This window comes from Amblyraja radiata, chromosome 47 (assembly GCF_010909765.2).
Source record: "Amblyraja radiata isolate CabotCenter1 chromosome 47, sAmbRad1.1.pri, whole genome shotgun sequence".
In the NCBI taxonomy this organism is placed as follows: Eukaryota; Metazoa; Chordata; class Chondrichthyes; order Rajiformes; family Rajidae; genus Amblyraja; species Amblyraja radiata.
In genome coordinates, this window is record NC_046002.1 from 13,307 (window position 1) to 31,336 (window position 18,030).

Genomic DNA, 18,030 nt, shown 5'->3' on the forward strand with positions numbered 1-18,030 from the left:
AAACCAATCTTCATAAAGTGCCCCAATTAAAACACAATTGAACAGCTATCCAGGCGACTAATTCATTCTTGCTACTGCCTTCACAAAGTAAATAGAACCACAATGAGAAATCAGTCTCTGAGGCTCCTAACCCAAAATCTCACCTACCCATGTACTGCAGAGATGCTGCCTGGCCCACAAAGTTACTCCAGCACTCTGACCTCTGGCCCACAAAGTTACTCCAGCACTCACACCTACCCATGTTCTCCACAGATGCTGCCTGACCCGCTGAATTACTCCAGCACTTTGTGTCTTTTTTTTGTAAACAAGCACTTGTAGTTCCTTGATTTATCCCAAATCTTCCCTGGTTTCAGGGATTTTACTAAGTTTGGCATCTGAGCAATGGGTGCATTACAGAGAAAGGAAAAAGGTCACAGAGCAACAAAGAACCATTTTGCAGTAAAGAATTTGTATCTAATTTGTAGACAGCGCTCCCAATGTGCAGTGAATTCACACAACAGGTCGCTCCAATTTGTGGTCAACACTCCCACTGTGTGGTAATCCGCCGCACTGCAGGCCGTCCAATTTGTGGTCAACACTCCCACCGTGTGGTTTAAGAGAGAACTGCAGACGCGGGAAAATCAAAGGTAGACAAAAATGCTGGAGTAACTCACCAGGTCAGGCAGCATCTATGGAGAGAAGGAATAGGCGACGTTTCAGGTCAAGACCCTTCTTCAGACTGATGTTGGGATCAGGATAGGAAGAGGCAGAGACAGTAGGCTGGGAAAGAGGGAGAAACCACTGAAATTGGAGAATGGGAAGATGAGGCCCGTGGTGGGATCCCGTTGGAGGTGGCAAAAATGTCGGAGCATTATCTGTTGTATGTGACAGCTGGTAAGGTGGAAGGTGAGGACATGGGGGACTCTGTCCTTGTTATGAGTAGGGGGATGGGGAATAAGAGCAGAGCTGTAGGATATAGAGGAGACCATGATAAGAGTGCTGGAGAAACTCAGCAGGTCAGGCACCATCTCTGGAGGAAAAGGATGGGTGATATTTCGGGTAAGAACCTTTCTTCTATTCCATCCCAAAATCTCTTGTTTCTCCAGAGATGTTGCCTGACCCACTCAGTTACTCCAGCAATGTGTCTATATTTGGTATAAACCTGCATCTACAGGTCTTTGTTTCTACATTTACATCAGCCAGATTCAATTTCAGTTGTGATAAGGTTAGGGCATCATCACTTTAGTAAAGATACATCCTTTTATTCTGACACTGTACCCTTGGGTCCGAGACTCTCTACTTAGTAAAAACATCCTTTTAGTTTGGCGATACAGCACAATTCCAGTTGTACCAGAAAAAAAAAAATTATTAAAATTCCTGGACACTTCAAATGACACAATGAAAAGGAAAAGTCAGCACAATTAATCAAAGAAGCAAACACGATTCATAGAAACATAGAAGATAGGTGCAGGAGTAGGCCATTCGGTCCTTCACCGCCATTCAATATGATCACGGCTGATCATCCAACTCAGTATCCTGTACCTGCCTTCTCTCCATACCCCACGATCCCTTTAGCCACAAGAGCCACATCTAACTCCCTCTTAAATATAGCCAATGAACTGGCCTCAACTACCTTCTGTGACAGAGAATTCCAGAGATTCACCACTCTCTGTGTGAAAAATGTTTTCCTCATCACAGTCCTAAAAGATTTCCCCCTTATCCTTAAACTGTGACCCCTTGTTCTGGACTTCCCCAACATCGGGAACAATCTTCCTGCATCTAGCCTGTCCAACCCCTTAAGAATTTTGTATGTTTCTATAAGATCCCCCCTCAATCTTCAATTCAGGTGTGAGCGATAGTGCTCTCACCAACCTCATGCCCTGGAGATGTTGATCCACAACAGACACAAGGGGAGACTCCCTGAGCACAAAGACAGACTCCCTGTCTACGCTGACCACTGCTCCCGACGACAGCCCAGGACAACTGCTCACATCCACAGCCCAGGACCACTGCTCACATCCACAGCCCAGGACTACTGCTCACATCCACAGCCCAGGACCACTGCTCACATCCACAGCCCAGGACCACTGCTCACATCCACAGCCCAGGACCACTGCTCACATCCACAGCCCAGGACCACTGCTCACATCCACAGCCCAGGACAACTGCACTCAGACACTCCCACAACTCTGCCTTTTATACACAGCAGCTGACAATTTTCTAACCAGCTTCAATCAAGCCAATGACCACATTAACCCTTCGCCCACCAGTGGCCAATCAATGTGTTCAAAAAGGAACTGCAGATGCTGGAATATCGAAGGTACACAAAATTGCTGGGTAAACTCAGCGGGTGCAGCAGCATCTATGGAGCGAAGGAAATAGGCGACGTTTTGGGCCGAAACCCTTCTTCAGACTGATGGGGGGTGGGGGGGGAGAAGGAAGGAAAAGGGGAGGAGGAGGAGGAGCCCGAGGGCGGGCGGATGGGAGGGTGGGAGGAGACAGCTAGAGGGTTGTTGCACACATCATGACATCCACCTGGGGCAGTAGTTGTCTGCGGGACAATAATTTCCCTCCGACTTGTTGCTCTTTGCATAAAGTGGCTGCTTGCATTTCCTTGTCAGAGACTTAAATATATCTTAATTCCTTAAGCCGGAGCGCCCGGAGAAAGCCCACGCAGGTCATGGGGAGAACGTGCAAACTCTGTACTGACAGCACCCGTAATCAGGATGGAACCCGGGTCTCTGGCGCTGTGAGGCAGCAACTCTACCGCTGCACCACTGTGCCAACCCATTTTTTGTTATTTTTCTATCCATGATTCCATTTTTTATTCCACACCAGCTCGCTGGTTCACAAATTGTTCACATTGAGAATGTCAACCTGAGGGGAAACTTTTCCACACAGAGGGTGGTGGGTGTATAGAACGAGCTGCCAGAGGAGGAAGTTGAGGCTGAGACTCTCACATTTGGACAGGTACATGGATAGGACAGGTTTGGAGGGATGTGGGCCAAACACGGGCAGGTGGGACTAGTGTAAATGGGGCATGTTGGTAGGTGTGGGCAAGGTGGGCTGAAGGAAGGGCCTGTTTCCATGACTCTGGGACTAGTGTAGATGGGGCATGTTGGCCGGTGTGGGCAAGGTGGGCTGAAGGAAGGGCCTGTTTCCATGACTCTGGGACAAGTGTAGATGGGGCATGTTGGCCGGTGTGGGCAAGTTGGGCAGGAGGAAGGACCTGTTTGCATGACTCAGTGACTGGTGTAGATGGGGCATGTTGGCCAGTGTGGGCAAGTTGGGCTGAAGGGTCTGTTTCCGTGACTAGTGTAGATGGGGCATGTTGGCCATGAGGGCAAGTTCGGCTGAATGAAGGGCCTGTTTCTGCGCTGGGTGACTAGTGTAGATGGGGCACATTGGCCGTTGTGGGAAAGTTGGGCTGAAGGGCCTGTTTCCGTGACTCTGTGACTAGTGTAGATGGGGCACATTGGCCGTTGTGGGAAAGTTGGGCTGAAGGGCCTGTTTCCGTGATTCTGTGACTAGTGTAGATGGGGCATGTTGGTCGGTGTGGGCAAGTTAAGCTGAAGGAATGGCCTGTTTCCGCGCTGGGTGACTAGTGTAGATAGGGCATGTTGGTCGGTGTAGGCAAGTTGAGCTGGAGCCAGTTTCCATGACTCTGGGAATAGTGTAGATGGGGCATGTTGGTCGGTGTGGGCAAGTTGGGCTGAAGGGCCTGTTTCCGTGACTCTGGGACTGGTGGAAATGGGGCATGTTGGCTGATGTGGGCAAGTTGGGCTGAAGGAATGGCCTGTTTCCGTGACTCTGTGACTGGTGTACATGGGGCATGTTGGCCGCTGTGGGCAAGTTGGGCTGAAGGGTCTATTTCTAGGACTAGAGTAGATGGGGCATGTTGGTTGGTGTAGGCAAGTTGAGCTGTAGCCAGTTTCCGTGACTCTGGGACTAGTGTAGCTGGGGCATGTTGGCCGCTGTGGGCAAGTTGGGCTGAAGGAACAGCCTGTCTCCACTCTATGACATCAGTATTCACTTCATCTCAAAAGAAAACTGCAAATCCTGTCAGTTACTCCAGGTTTTTGTGTCTATCTCTGGTTTAAATCGGCTTCTGCTGTTCCTTCCTAAACAAAATTCTATCTTGTGTTTCTTCTTACAATTTAATGTAATCATTTTCACAAATCATGTGAAATGGAAAATACTTCTGTCCTCCAGATTTCAGGATTCATGCATGTCATAAATTAAAACATCTGCCTGCCTGCAGCATGTGCCTCTAACCATGCTTAAAGCTTCTATTTATATACACCAGTCAATCTAATTATTTCATGCCTACAAAAGATGCAATAAAACCATCCTCTCGTCTGTCATTGCCGTCTAATCCTGTAAACATGTGGCAATAAAATCACCAGAACCCTTCTTAGAAAATGTCTCCATACCTGCTTGTGACACATTATAGACGGACACAGATGCTGGAGTAACTCAGCGGGTCAGGCAGCATCTCTGGAGAACATGGATAGGTGACGTTTCACAGAGTGCTGGAGTAACTCAGCGGGTCAGGCAGCATCTGTGGAGAACATGGATAGGTGACGTTTCACAGAGTGCTGGAGTAACTCAGCGGGTCAGGCAGCATCTGTGGAGAACATGGATAGGTGACGTTTCACAGAGTGCTGGAGTAACTCAGCGGGTCAGGCAGCATCTGTGGAGAACATGGATAGGTGACGTTTCACAGAGTGCTGGAGTAACTCAGCGGGACAGGCAGCATCTGTGGAGAGAACGAATGGGTGACCTTTCGGGTCGAGACCCCTCTTCAGACTGAGCGAGTCTGTGAGTTAAGTCAGAACTTTACATTCGGTTGCTCTGTAAATGCATCTTATTCCCCTCTCCTGTTTAAATTAACAAATTCTCCAAATCCACTCTCTCCAGGCCTTTCATTATTATGTCCCCCCTCATTCTTCTAAACTCCAGTGAGTACAGGCCCAGAGTCTTTGTACGCTCCTCATACATTAATTTGCTGGCTCTGGAGAGGGTCCAGAGGAGGTTTACAAGAAAGATCCCAGGAATGATTAGGTTAACCTATGATGAGCGTTTGTCAGCACTGGGCCTGTACTCGCTGGAGGTTAGAAGAACGAGGGGGGGACCTCTTTGAAACGTACAGAATAATTGAAGGCCTGGATAGAGTGGATATGGAGAGGATGTTTCCACTAGTGGGAGAGTCTTGAATCAGAGGTCACAGTCTCAGAATTAAAGGACATTCTTTTAGGAAGGAGACAAGAAGACATTTATTTAGTCAGAGAGTGGTGAATTTGTGGGATTAATTGCCACAGAGGGCTGTGGAGGCCACGTCGGTTGATATTTTTAAGGCAGAGATAGATAGAATCTTGATTAGTATGGGTGTCAGAGGTTATGGGGAGAAGGCAGGAAAATGGGGTTAGGAGGGAGAGATAGATCAGCTGTGATTAAATGGTGGAGTAGATAGGCCAAATGGCCTAATTCTGCTCCTATTCTTTTTGACCTTATGAACCCAATCATCTCCAGAATCATTCTTGTAAACCTCCTCTTGACCCTCTCCAGAGCCAGCACATCCCTCCTCCGATATGGGGCCCAAAACTCCTCACAATACTCCTGGTGGCCTCACCAGCACCAGTAAAGCCTCAGCATTACATCCGCATCTCTAAACTTCTTCTGAGTCATGGAGTCACCCTGCACGGAAACAGGCCCTTCAGCCCACATCAACCAACATGCCCCATCTATACTAGTCCCAGAGTCACATAAACAGGCCCTTCAGCCCAACTTGCCCACACTGGCCAACATGCCCCATTTATACTAGTCCCAGAGTCACAGAAACAGGCCCTTCAGCCCAACTTGCCCACACTGGCCAACGTGCCCCATCTATACCTGGGGCAGTAGTTGTCTGCGGGACAATAATTGCCCTCTGTTGACTCATTGCTCTTTGTACAAAGTGGCTGCTTAAAGCTATTTCCTTAAGTGAGAGACGACCATAATACACAGAATCGGGCCATTCAGCCCATCGGGTCTATTCCACCATTCAATCATCTCTCCCTCCTAACCCCATTCTCCTGCCTTCTTCCCATAACTCTGATACCCGTACTAATCAAGCATCTGTCTATTTCTGCCTTTTGAAATCCGACCATTCAGTAGTACTGCTTCTTCCTGCATGTTTAATGTTTTATGTATCATTCTTAACTGTCATTGTATATCATGTTGTCACTTGTGAGCGGAGCACCAAGGCAAATTCCTTGTATGTGAATACTTGGCCAATAAACTTATTCATTCATTCATACAGGCAGTGACTGTTTGCCCTAATATTTGCACTTGATTACATGCAATTTCCCCTTCTGGCTCTGGAGCTAATGTGATAAGCAAGATACCCATCCAGTCAATGGAAGTTGTAACTCCAATTATGCCCTGTTTCCTATAAACAAGAGCAGCATCACCATAGAAACCTGCATTACACATCAGTCACATGAAAAAGGAAATCTCTATCCTGCTACCTGGTGGTGCATGTTACTTTAATTCTGCATAAAAGAACTGACTTTAATTTGAGCCACAGGGTGGCAATATAATTACACAAGGTTTTTGTTGCTTCAATGGAAAATCTGTGCCTCAGCAGTGGGAATGTTCTTATAATGAGCTGTGAAACGAAACGGGATAAAATTATGTGGTTTATATGGATAACATCTTTAATAATCGACTCGAGCATCTCCCCCACTACCGATGTCAGGCTAACTGGTCTATAATTCCCGATTTTTTCTCTCTCTTCTTTCGTAAAAAGTGGAGTTACATTTGCTATCCTCCAGTCCACTGATCCAGAGTCGAGAGAACATTCCAAAATGATCACCAATGCATCCACGGTTTCTATGCCCACCTCCTTGAGTACTCTGGGATACAGACCATCTGGTTCTGGAGATTTATCTGCCTTCAGTCCCAACTGGTTTTTTTTACATTAAACTTTATTTCAGACTCAAGGTCCAGAGAAGAGACGACCTTACATAAAATACATATAAAAGTCTGTGGCCCCGTCCCAGTCACGTGTGACCCCGTCCCAGTCACGTGTGGCCCTACTCCATGTCACGTGTGGCCCTGACCCCGGTCACGTGTGGCCCTGTCCATGTCACGTGTGGCCCTGCTCCATGTCACGTGTGGCCCTGACCCCGGTCACGTGTGGCCCTGACCCTGGTCACATGTGGCCCTGTCCATGTCACGTGTGGCCCTGACCCCGGTCACGTGTGGCCCTGTCCATGTCACGTGTGGCCCTGCTCCATGTCACGTGTGGCCCTGACCCCAGTCACATGTGGCCCTGCTCCATGTCACGTGTGGCCCTGACCCCGGTCACGTGTGGCCCTGACCCTGGTCACGTGTGGCCCTGACCCTGGTCACATGTGGCCCTGTCCATGTCACGTGTGGCCCTGACCCCGGTCACGTGTGGCCCTGACCCTGGTCACGTGTGGCCCTGTCCATGTCACGTGTGGCCCTGCTCCATGTCACGCGTGGCCCTGACCCCGGTCATGTGTGGCCCTGACCCCGGTCACATGTGGCCCTGACCCTGGTCACATGTGGCCCTGTCCATGTCACGTGTGGCCCTGACCCCGGTCACGTGTGGCCCTGACCCTGGTCACGTGTGGCCCTGTCCATGTCACGCGTGGCCCTGACCCCGGTCATGTGTGGCCCTGACCCCGGTCACATGTGGCCCTGACCCTGGTCACGTGTGGCCCTGACCCCGGTCACGTGTGGCCCCGTCCCAGTCACGTGTGGCCCTGCTCCATGTCACGTGTGGCCCTGTCCATGTCACGTGTGGCCCTGTCCATGTCACGTGTGGCCCTGTCCATGTCACGTGTGGCCCTGACCTCGGTCACGTGTGGCCCTGCTCCATGTCACGTGTGGCCCTGACCCCAGTCACGTGTGGGCATTGTCCGCTGTTCCACGTGACCGGGTCCGTTACGCATGCGTACTCCTGTCCCGCCGCGCAGGCGCAGTGGGCGCTCAACTGGAGCATGCGCGCTGGCGCGATGGCGGCGTCGGGGAGACGCGGCTGAAGAAAAGGCGGTTCCTGCGCTCGCTCCCTCCCTCCCTCCGGCTCCACTACAGCGCCCCCCCTCGCCCCCGCTCCTCGCTCCGGCCCCGCGGCTCCACTACACCCACCCCCGCCCCCCCCCTCCTGCTCCTCCTGCTCCTCCTGCTCCTCCTGCTGGCGGGTGGGCGCCGTCAATGTAGAGCGTCCAGTCTGAGGCCGAGGCTGCAGCTGGGCCTGGCGCAAGATGGCGGCGGAGGGGAGCGGCGCATCGACCGGTCAGTGGGGCGGGGAGTGGGTGGGGGAGAGAAAAAGGTGGGGGGGAGAAAGATGAGTGGGGTGAGAGAGAAAGGAGGTGGGGTGGGGGGAGAAAGGAGGTGGGGTGGGGGTGGGGGAGAAGGGATGGGGAGTGGGGGAGAAAGGAGAGGGGATGTGGGAGAGGGGTAGGGGAGAAGATGAGAGGGAGGGGGGGGGGGGGGGGAGAGGGGGGGGGGGAGAGAGGAGAGGGGGTGGGGGGACAGGAGTGGGGAAATGTGGGTGAGGGAGTGCAAGTGTCGGAATGGGAGAGGGCAAGAGAAGGGATTTCCATCAGCCTTTTGGAGTACATCACAATTTGGTTTGGCAATAATGAGAAATTGTAAAGTTATGGATGCAGCCCAGTCCATCACACAAACCATTCTGCCCACCCATCGACTTCATCTGCACTTCCACATCAGCATTTCATGATGCTTCAGGAAAGCAGTCAATAGATCTCACAATTTATCTTAATCTGTAATGCTGTAATATATTCTATACTTGTTATTTTTCTCTTTGCACTACCTGTTGGCTTTGTGTATGCTTACATTGTCCTCGAATGGGTCTGTTTCTGGATTATCAGGGTTATGCTGTAAACTAAGGACTTGTGTACTTCCTGCAGCTGACTGCTCCATTTTGCATTTTTGTTAGAACAGTGGTAGGGTTTCTAAGGAAATTTGATGATGAAGTCAAAGTCACCACAGAGGGCATGCAGACCTGGCAGCAACCATTGGGGTCGACACTGGTGGCAAGGTGGCGTAGCAGTAGAGTTGCTGCGTCACAGCGCCAGAGACCCGGGTTTAATTCTGGTTATGGGTGCTGTGTGTATGGAGTTTATACGCTCTCCCCTTGACATGTAGGTTTTCTCTGGTTTCTCCGCTCACTCCAAAGATGTACAGGTTTGTTGGCTAATTGGCTTGGTTACATTTTGCTTAATGGGATCAGTGTGGATTGCTGGTCAGGGCAGACTAGGTGGACTGAAAGGCCTGTTTCCGTGCTGTATCTCTAAATTAAAAGACACTGGAGTGGGAGAATATACCAATTGTTAATAAGAAAATCTAATTATTAGATGCAGGTTTATGGGCCACCCTGTTGAGTTGGTCTGCCATGTCACTCTGCTGTGAAAATAAAACCTATCACATTGAGAGAAGAGCATGGCTACACTTCCCAATATTTATCCCATAATCATGTGACATGTCAGAATGTTTTTCTATGCTCCATTTTGCAATGAATTACTTTAAGTGCTTGCATCAGAAAGTTTCTTCCTTGGCTTTGTGATGGTTTATTTCCTGCTAATTACTATAAACTAACCAATCCCTGAACGTGCTATAGCTACCTGGTTGGGTGTGTGCTCGCAAGTGAACCATAAGTCTACTTGATTGTATTGTGACCTATCTATCTGTTCCAGGTACATCTATCCTTGACAATATGGATAGAAGTGACCAGTGCTCAGTCCTTGTGGAAACAATCCCATTCTTGCATGTGACGCTACATTATCCCAAATGGAAAATTATTCAGAACAGATCTGGCAGCTGAAGAGCGGGTATCAGTAATTGTAGTAAATCAGCAGCAGCAGTAGGAATGTATACCCCTGCGATCAAACACCATGGCGTGGCATTACAATCAACCCACAGATCATGTCTGGTTCAATGAGGACTGCAAAAGGTTATGCAAGGGACAGCACTTTCACATTGTGTGGGCTATAGATGAGGTGGGACGCTTAAAGTGGACATGAGTGGCAACTGTTTCCACAGTAGGTGGTGGTATATGGAAGGAGCTAGCAATGGAAGGAGAGCCAGGCTCAATTGCAACGGCCATGCCCCAAAGTGTGTAATGGAGTTGGGATGCCTGCAGTCCAGTAGACCATGAGCTTTGTGCCGGGTTTGAGATCTTGATCGCACATACTATCTGACCTTATAAAATTATTTTCTGGGGGTTGTTTCAGAATTTCAGTATGTGCAGTATTTTGCTTACAATACTTCAGATCATCACAGAAGTGCTGTTTGCATGAACAACATTGTTCTCAAGAGGGCACTGAAGAAAATTGAAAGGATGTTGCCGGATTGTCAAATGAGAAAAGATTAAATAATCTGTGATTTTCTCTGGAGCAAGGCCTAAATAGAATATATAAACAGGGTGTGTTTCCCATTACAGAAGGGTCAAAGTTCAGGCAATATAATTTAAAACAACTCGTCGAAGGGTTAAAGAGATGCTGAGGAAAGTGGAACTCGATGCTGAATAGATGGAGAAATAAAAGCATTATCACGTTTAGAAAGAAATGCTGTTGTGTACTTCAGAATGATGAACCTTGGCCAAGTGATTCGTTTGGGTGCCTCTTTCCAGAGGCCATGAGCCGGATTAATTTGTGTCTTCAATTTTCTTTGATGTCAGACAGGACCTTGGTTTAAAAGGAACCTTTGGAATAACTCTGTGAGTCAGGCAGCTACTTTGGAGAACATGAATAGGCAATGTTACGGGTTTGCCTTTCGTGTTCTTCAGAGAAGTTGCCTGACCCACTGAGTTACTGCAGGACATTGGGTTTTTATGGGGAACCATCTAAAGTTCCTTGTATCTGCAGGACCTTTATTTAACATTAATTCTGAAAGACCATGCAACACTTTGTATGTTAAAAAAGATAGCCATTCTTCAGAACCTTGGTGATAAAGTACAAGATGTTGATTGTTCAGAACATTCCAGAAGAGTTGTTTGCAACTGTTGAGTTGGAAAGTGCTCTAATCTGGTGGAAAGGAGAGCAAAAAGGTGAGAATTTTCGGATGTCTTGTGCGGTCTTTAACCTTTCTTATTACAGCTGTCTCCTGTTTAATGTGCGGCCTTTCATTGGGTCTTTCTTTTCTGGCGTAGAGCTGCGCCTTTGGTATTGGCAGCTTCTGGAACGAGTACGAGGTAATGTTTGAGATGCTACTGCTGTGGTGTGGTAGTGCATAGAGCATGTTGCAGCCAGTACTGTGATGCAGAACCCATTGCTTTGCGAGACTGCTTTGTTCATGACTGTGGTGTGGGTTAGTGGCTCTGAGTGCTTTTGATCTGTAGAGTAGTTGCTTGCCAAATAGACCAGTATTTGTGAAATGTAACATAGTGGATGTATATTATTATTTAGTGACATTGCAGTAACTCGTATAAGATTTCTGTTACAGAAACACCTCGATCATCCCAAGTAATCTGTTTCTTCTGCAAAAAAAGTGCCCTATTTTGTCATCTCACCTTGCCATTGTTTTTCCTTTCTCCTCCGTGCAGTTGCCCATCTCATCCAAGTTGTATCTGTTCCTCCACTCCCAAATCTTTCCCAATGGGAGCAAGCTTGAAATCAACAACACCCATACTCATGCCATAGCAACGACAACAACTTTTTTCAGCGTATTCCACCTTTCTGGCCATCCCCTCTTCTATCTTCTTGATAATTAAAAGAATATAAAAGATAACAATAAAAATCCATTGAAGAAAGACTTTCAGGCATGTCCAACCAGTGTATAAGATCATGGTGGTCGTATCCTTAAATTCCACTTTGTTTACTGTTTCTCATAAGGTCATAAGTGATAGGAGTAGAATTAGGCCATTCGGCCCGTTGAATCTATTGCCATTCAATCAGGGCTGATTTATCTCTCCTTCCTAACCACATAAGGAGTGATATCCATCAGTATCCAGATATTGATCTTGGTTTTCTATATGTTTAGCAGTTGCCCATTTGTTGCTCTCTGATGTAGAGAAATCGAAAGATTTACAACCATCGGCGTGGAGATGTTTTCATCTTGGACAAATCCCCCATCCTACATTATGATGCATGGTATAGGCTTCTCCATTTGGGGGGATCTTTATCTCAATTCTGGTGTTTATGTGGTAACTATTATGCAAACTGGAACTGCATAATGTGCACTTGATACTTAAAACATAACTTTTTCAGGCCAGATTCAGAAGAAAATATTTTTTTGCAGAAAATAAATGCGATTGCAATCTGATGCTTCCTGCATCATCCTCTCTTGTTGCTCTGGATATTTGTGTCGGAGCCCGTCGTGACAACGAGTGTTTTTTCAACGATTAAAGTTTGTATCTATAGGGGGAAAAATGTCAATCCCACAAGAATGTTTGTCCCTTGAAACTGTTTTAGTGCTTAGTTTGAACTGAGTTGTTAACATAACAGACCTGGATTGAAGATGTAAAATTTTATATGGTTTTGCATTGGCTGCTGGCCTTGTTTGTGACAAGCAATCAAACTGCAAACTAAGCCTGTTCTATCATTGGGTGGGTGTTTAAAAAAAATCCCCAGACTGTTATTTGGCTGTAATTGTGTTGACCTTTGTGGGAATTGTGTGCACCACAACAACATTGACTACTCTAATGGTGGCTATAAAGTAAATGTTTCATTTCTGAATTCTGATTCTGATGGGCTAATTCTACCCCTAGAAGTTATGAATCACCCATTACCAAATTGCATGGTGTCACATGCTGTGGCAGATGGAGGATGGTGTTGGTTGGTGAGATTGGGCTGAAAAGCTATTGTTTCTCTACTATACCTACCAACACCTGCAGCAAAATAATCCCACCATTCCCATCAATGTTCTCAACATCCTGTGGGTTACCTTATTCCTGAAAATAACACATGAAATGGAAGCCCCTTGGTCCTGGAACCTTCAACCAGAGGTTTTTTTGGTTCAGCACTATCCAGCCAAAGGAAACAATCTCCCAGCATCACCGTCTTGATCATTTTGGGAATTTCAGATATCTCATGTGTTCATCCCTTAATCTTCTAATCTCCAATGAGTAAAGGCAAATTTTAAATTTATCCAGGACCTCGTATAAACATTGAACACTCAGAAAGGCATGAGGGCCAGGATGTTCTGTAGCACGGTGCTCGCTTCCCAGTTACAAAAAAAACCTTTGCATCATTTACAATGAAGCCTCAAGTCCAATGAAATCTTTCCACTTGTCTGAGGAATGTGCAACACTTCAAGCTTGGCCAACAACAGCCCACTTGATTGGCAACCCATCTAAAAATATGAGGCATGAAAAGTCATTGGCAGGTCTAATTAAAGAAAATCTCAAGGCTTTTTATAGAAAATGTTAAAACAAAAGACTAACCAAGAAGGTGGTAGGACTGCTCAAGGAAAAAGAAGGGGATTTATGCTTGGAATGAGATGACGTAGGGAAGTATTAAATTAGTACATTGCATCTGTATTCACCAGGAGAAGGATGGAGCACAGTGAGATCTCTGGGGAATGCTAATATGCTCGGGCAATTTAAGACCTGGACGGTGATGGTGGGGTCTTAAAGAACATTAAGGTGGATTAAGGTTACTAAGAGAGGAGATTGCCAATGTTGTTCCATTTTTTAAGAAGGGAAGTAAAGACAATCTAGAACGGTATAGGTCAGTGAACCTCCCGCCATTGGTAGTTATTGCAGAGGATTCTTCGGGATGGGATCAATTCCCATTTGGAAGAAAATAGGCTAATTACAGATAGACAGATTGTAACAGGCCATGTCATACTAACTTGATTGAGCTTTTTGGGGAGGTGATGAAAGTGATCGATGAGGGTAGAAACAGTGGATGTTGCTTACGTGGATATGATTAACGTATTTGATAAAATCACTCACGGTAGGCTAATCCAGAAGATTAAGATGCATGGGAATCATGGTGATTTGGTTGTTTGGATTCATAACCGGCATACTCATAGGGGACAAAGGATTGTGGTGGAAGGGTTGATTCTGGCTGGAGGTATGTGATCAATGGAGTTCCTTTGGGATCTGTACTGGGACCTCTGTTGTTTGTGATGCATATAAACGCTTTGGATGGGTTGGTTAGTAAGTTTGCAGATAATGAGGAAGACTATCAAGGTTTACCACAGGATATAAAAATACAGTGTTGGAGTAACTCAGAGGGCCAGGCAGCATCTCTGCAGAACATGGTTTAGCAATGTTTTGGAATGGGACACTTCTTCAGACTGATTGTAGTAGGGTGAAGAAAGCTGGAAGAGAGGTGGGGCAGGACAAAAGCTGGCAAATGATAGGTGAATACAGATATCACCGAGATATCTAGAAGTTTATACTTGAAACTTTTGTGATTTTAATGAACTCCTGTTTGTAGTTATGTGGTGCTGGCAACCAATGTGTCTCTCCCACTATGGAATAGTTGGTTTCCTTGCGCATGCCAAAACAATGAGCAGTCAATCGAATCTTTGTGCTACCATCTTAGTTTTAACACTGAATTGTGGGATGTACAAGGATGTTAAATGAGATTGCAGTGATCTATAAATTATTCCTTTAGGTCATGTGTGTGCTGACTTGTTTTCTCCTCTGTAGGATTGTCTTCCAGAAGGGCACCATCCAATGAGGTACGTGAAATCTGATAGTGGTGGAGTGATGTGAGCATTTGTGATTTAATATAATCTACTGTTTAATTACTGTTATGTTGAGCAGCCAAGTCATAGCTCTGTCTTAGAGCCGTAGTGACACAGGGTGGAAACAGGCCCTTCGGCCCAACTCGCCCATACCGGCCAACAATGTCCCAGTTACTCTAATCTCACTTGCCTGCACTTGGTCCATACCCCTCCAAACCTGTCCTATCCATGTACCTGTCCATCTGTTTCTTAAACTATGTGATAGTCCCAGCCTCAACTACCTCCTCTGGAAGCTTGTCCCATACACCCACCACCTTTGTGTGAAAAGGTTACCCCTTGGATTCCTATTAAATCTTTTCCCCTTCACCTTGAACCTATGTCCTCTGGTCCTCGATTCTCGTACGCTGGCAAACGACTGCATCTACCCGATCTATTCCTCTGATGATTTTGTACACCTCTATAAAATCTCCCCTCATCCTCCTGCGCTCCATGGAATAGAGACCCAGCCTACTCAACCTTACCCTACAGCTTATACCCTCTAGTCCTGGCAACATCCTCGTAAATCTTTTCTGAACCCTTTCAAGCTTGACAATATATTTCCTATAACATTGCCAAGAACTGAACACAATATTTTAAATGCCGTCTCACAAACGTCTTATACAACTGCAGCATGACCTCCCAACTTCTATACTCAATGCTCTGACTGATGAAGGCCAAAGCGGCAAAAGCCTTTTTGACCACCTTATCTACCTGCGACTCCACCTTCATGAAACCATGTGCCTGTACTCCTAGATCCCTCTGCTCTACAACACTACCCAGAGGTCTACTATTCACAGTGTAAGTCCTGCCCTTGTTCGATGTCCCAAAATGCAACACCTCACACTTCTATGTATTAAATTCCACCAACCATTCCTCCGCCCACCTGGCCAATCGATCCAGATCCTGCTGCAATCGTTCACAACCATCTTCACTATCTGCAAAACCACTAACTTTTGTTTCATCAGCAAACTTGCCCTGCATGTTCTCATCTAAATCATTGATGTAGATGACAAACAGTAACGGGCCCAGCACTGATTCCTGAGGCACACCACTAGTCACAGTTCACCAGTCTGAGAAGCAACCTTCCACCATTGCCCTCTGCTTCCTTCCATGGAGCCAATTTGCTATCCATTCAGCTATCTCTCCTTGGAACCCACGCTATCTAACCTTCCAGAGCAGCCTTACTGAAGTCTGTCATCTACAGCTCTGCCTTCATCAACCTTTTTGGTCATGTCTTCAAAAAAAATCAATTGTTGTAAAACATCAGACTGGGAATTATCCAACGTTATTAGAAGAACACATATGCCTGGGGATTGCAGATATCTGCAACACTAGTTGGGTTGTTATAGGGTTATAAAGATTGGGACAGCCATAGCACCATAAACCTAGATGGGATGGAATTTGTTAAATATGTTCAGAAAAGTTTCCTTGGGCAATATGTAGAGGACCTTACAAGGGAGAGATCAAAGTATGATCTATTCTTTGAAAATTGGGAAGGGCAGTGACTGAAGTGTCAGTGGATGAGCCTTTTAGGACAAGCAGCCAGCTTTACAATAGTTATAGGTAGAGAGGACGGGTCCACAGGGTAAAAATCTGAACTTGGGCAAGGCCAACTTCAGAGGTATAAGACGGGAACTTGCTAATGTCGATTGGGATAGGTTGTTTGCAGGCAAAGGGTAGTTGGAAAGGGGGATGCTTTTTAAAGTGTTATGGTGAGACTTCAAGGCGTGGATGTTCCAGGTATCGGCAGCTGGAATCTAGTGTATGCCTGGAGGAATGTTGGGGAGTGAGGGCCAAAAAAAGGAGCGGGAGATCACTCTGGCAGATACGATTAAGGAGAATACAAAGAGAGTAAGTATATTAAGGGAAAGATGGTAAATAGAGAGAATAGGCCCCTCAGAAACCAAAGCAGTTATCTATACGTGGTTGCAGGACACAGCCAAGGTCATTCCTCAATGAGGATTTCTCCTATTTTTAACATGGAGAAAGACATGAAGGCTGGGGAATGGTGATGCCGAGACCAGTCCGTATAATGTTCGATGAGATGCTGGACATCCTAAGGGGTATGGAGAGAAAACTCCTGTGCTGATCAGATATATCCAAGGACACTGTGGGAAGCTAGAGAAGAAATTGCAGGAGCCCTGGTAGGGGTATACAAATCATGTATAAGGTAAGGGCATGGTGTGGGAAAGTCTGAGAGCTATAAATAAACGAGCCTAACATCTGTGATAGGCAATTTACAGGAGAGGATTCTGAGTGATAAAATGCACGATAGACAGGAGCTGAGAAGGATAGTCGGAATGCTTTTGTACGTGGGAGATCATGAATTTCACTTTTGAAGTAACCAAGAGGGTTGGCAATGGCAAGGCCTTGAACATATTTGTGGACTTCAGAAAGGCCTTTGATAAGGTTGCGCATGGTAGGCTGCTCTGGAGGTTGGATCGCATGGAAGCCAGGGAGAGCTAGCCAACTGGATAGAGAATTGGTTTCAAGAACAGGTGGACTGGGGGGCCTGTAAGTGGCGATGTGCCTCGGAGATTAGTGCTGGGATTGCAGTTTATATAGTGTCCTTTAAAAGGACATCTCTACAGGCGGAATTCCTGCAGGACAGAAGATAAAAACGTTAAGGTGCATGTGAGAGGTTTTGTGAAATACAATACATTTATATAGCCGGCTTCGTGCATGGAATATCCTGTGGGATGACGTGGAGCATTTACAAACAGAAATTAAACTGCACCTCAGGACAGACAGGTTATACCAGTATTAAGGAGGGCAACGTTGTAGGGAGTTCCACAGTTGTAGGACTTCCACAGTTTGACACATTGTACTGAAAGAGATAACTTTTAATGTCATGCCTTTTGAAATGTTAGAACACCTCATAGATAAGATCCCAGTTCACAGTATGGTGGCTATAATGACTTGTTGGAGGATGCATCTGTGAAAAGTGATTTAGAACCTATTGATAGCTTTATATTATGTGAAATAAATATGCTCTGGGCATAACCTTCAGTTGCTTGCTCCTGTTTGCAGGTGGCTGGTTCTTCTCACAGCATGCAGTTGAAAAAGATAGGTCACAGGGGAGTAGACTCGACTGGTGAAACTACGTACAAAAAGGTGAGTGGTTGACCCGCCGTGGAAACGTTTTTGTGACAACTTAGCTAATGGAGGTAAGAGCAGAAGAGGCCTTCAGAAGATCTTTCTGCATTGTACCATTGTCTGTTAACACAATTTCCAGTATCCATGCTTCCTTAAATCAACTCAGCAGTCACTTTATTCCCTCCGTGTGACTTTTTAATATTTTTAAGAATATTTTCCTCTCTTCCCTCACCTGTGGCACCCTAC

At 46.4% G+C, this 18,030-nt stretch overlaps 1 protein-coding gene across 1 annotated transcript in view; it reads left to right on the plus strand.

The window, feature by feature from the left end:
• The first annotated feature begins 8,144 nt into the window (after positions 1-8,144).
• LOC116968931 (putative PIP5K1A and PSMD4-like protein) overlaps positions 8,145-18,030 on the plus strand; it is a 55,539-nt gene continuing 45,653 nt past the window's right edge. The window contains exons 1-4 of the mRNA XM_033015926.1: positions 8,145-8,283; positions 11,162-11,203; positions 14,612-14,643; positions 17,719-17,802. Coding sequence (XP_032871817.1) covers positions 8,253-8,283; positions 11,162-11,203; positions 14,612-14,643; positions 17,719-17,802 — 189 coding nt within the window. The 5' untranslated portion in view covers positions 8,145-8,252. The remainder of the gene's footprint in view (positions 8,284-11,161; positions 11,204-14,611; positions 14,644-17,718; positions 17,803-18,030) is intronic.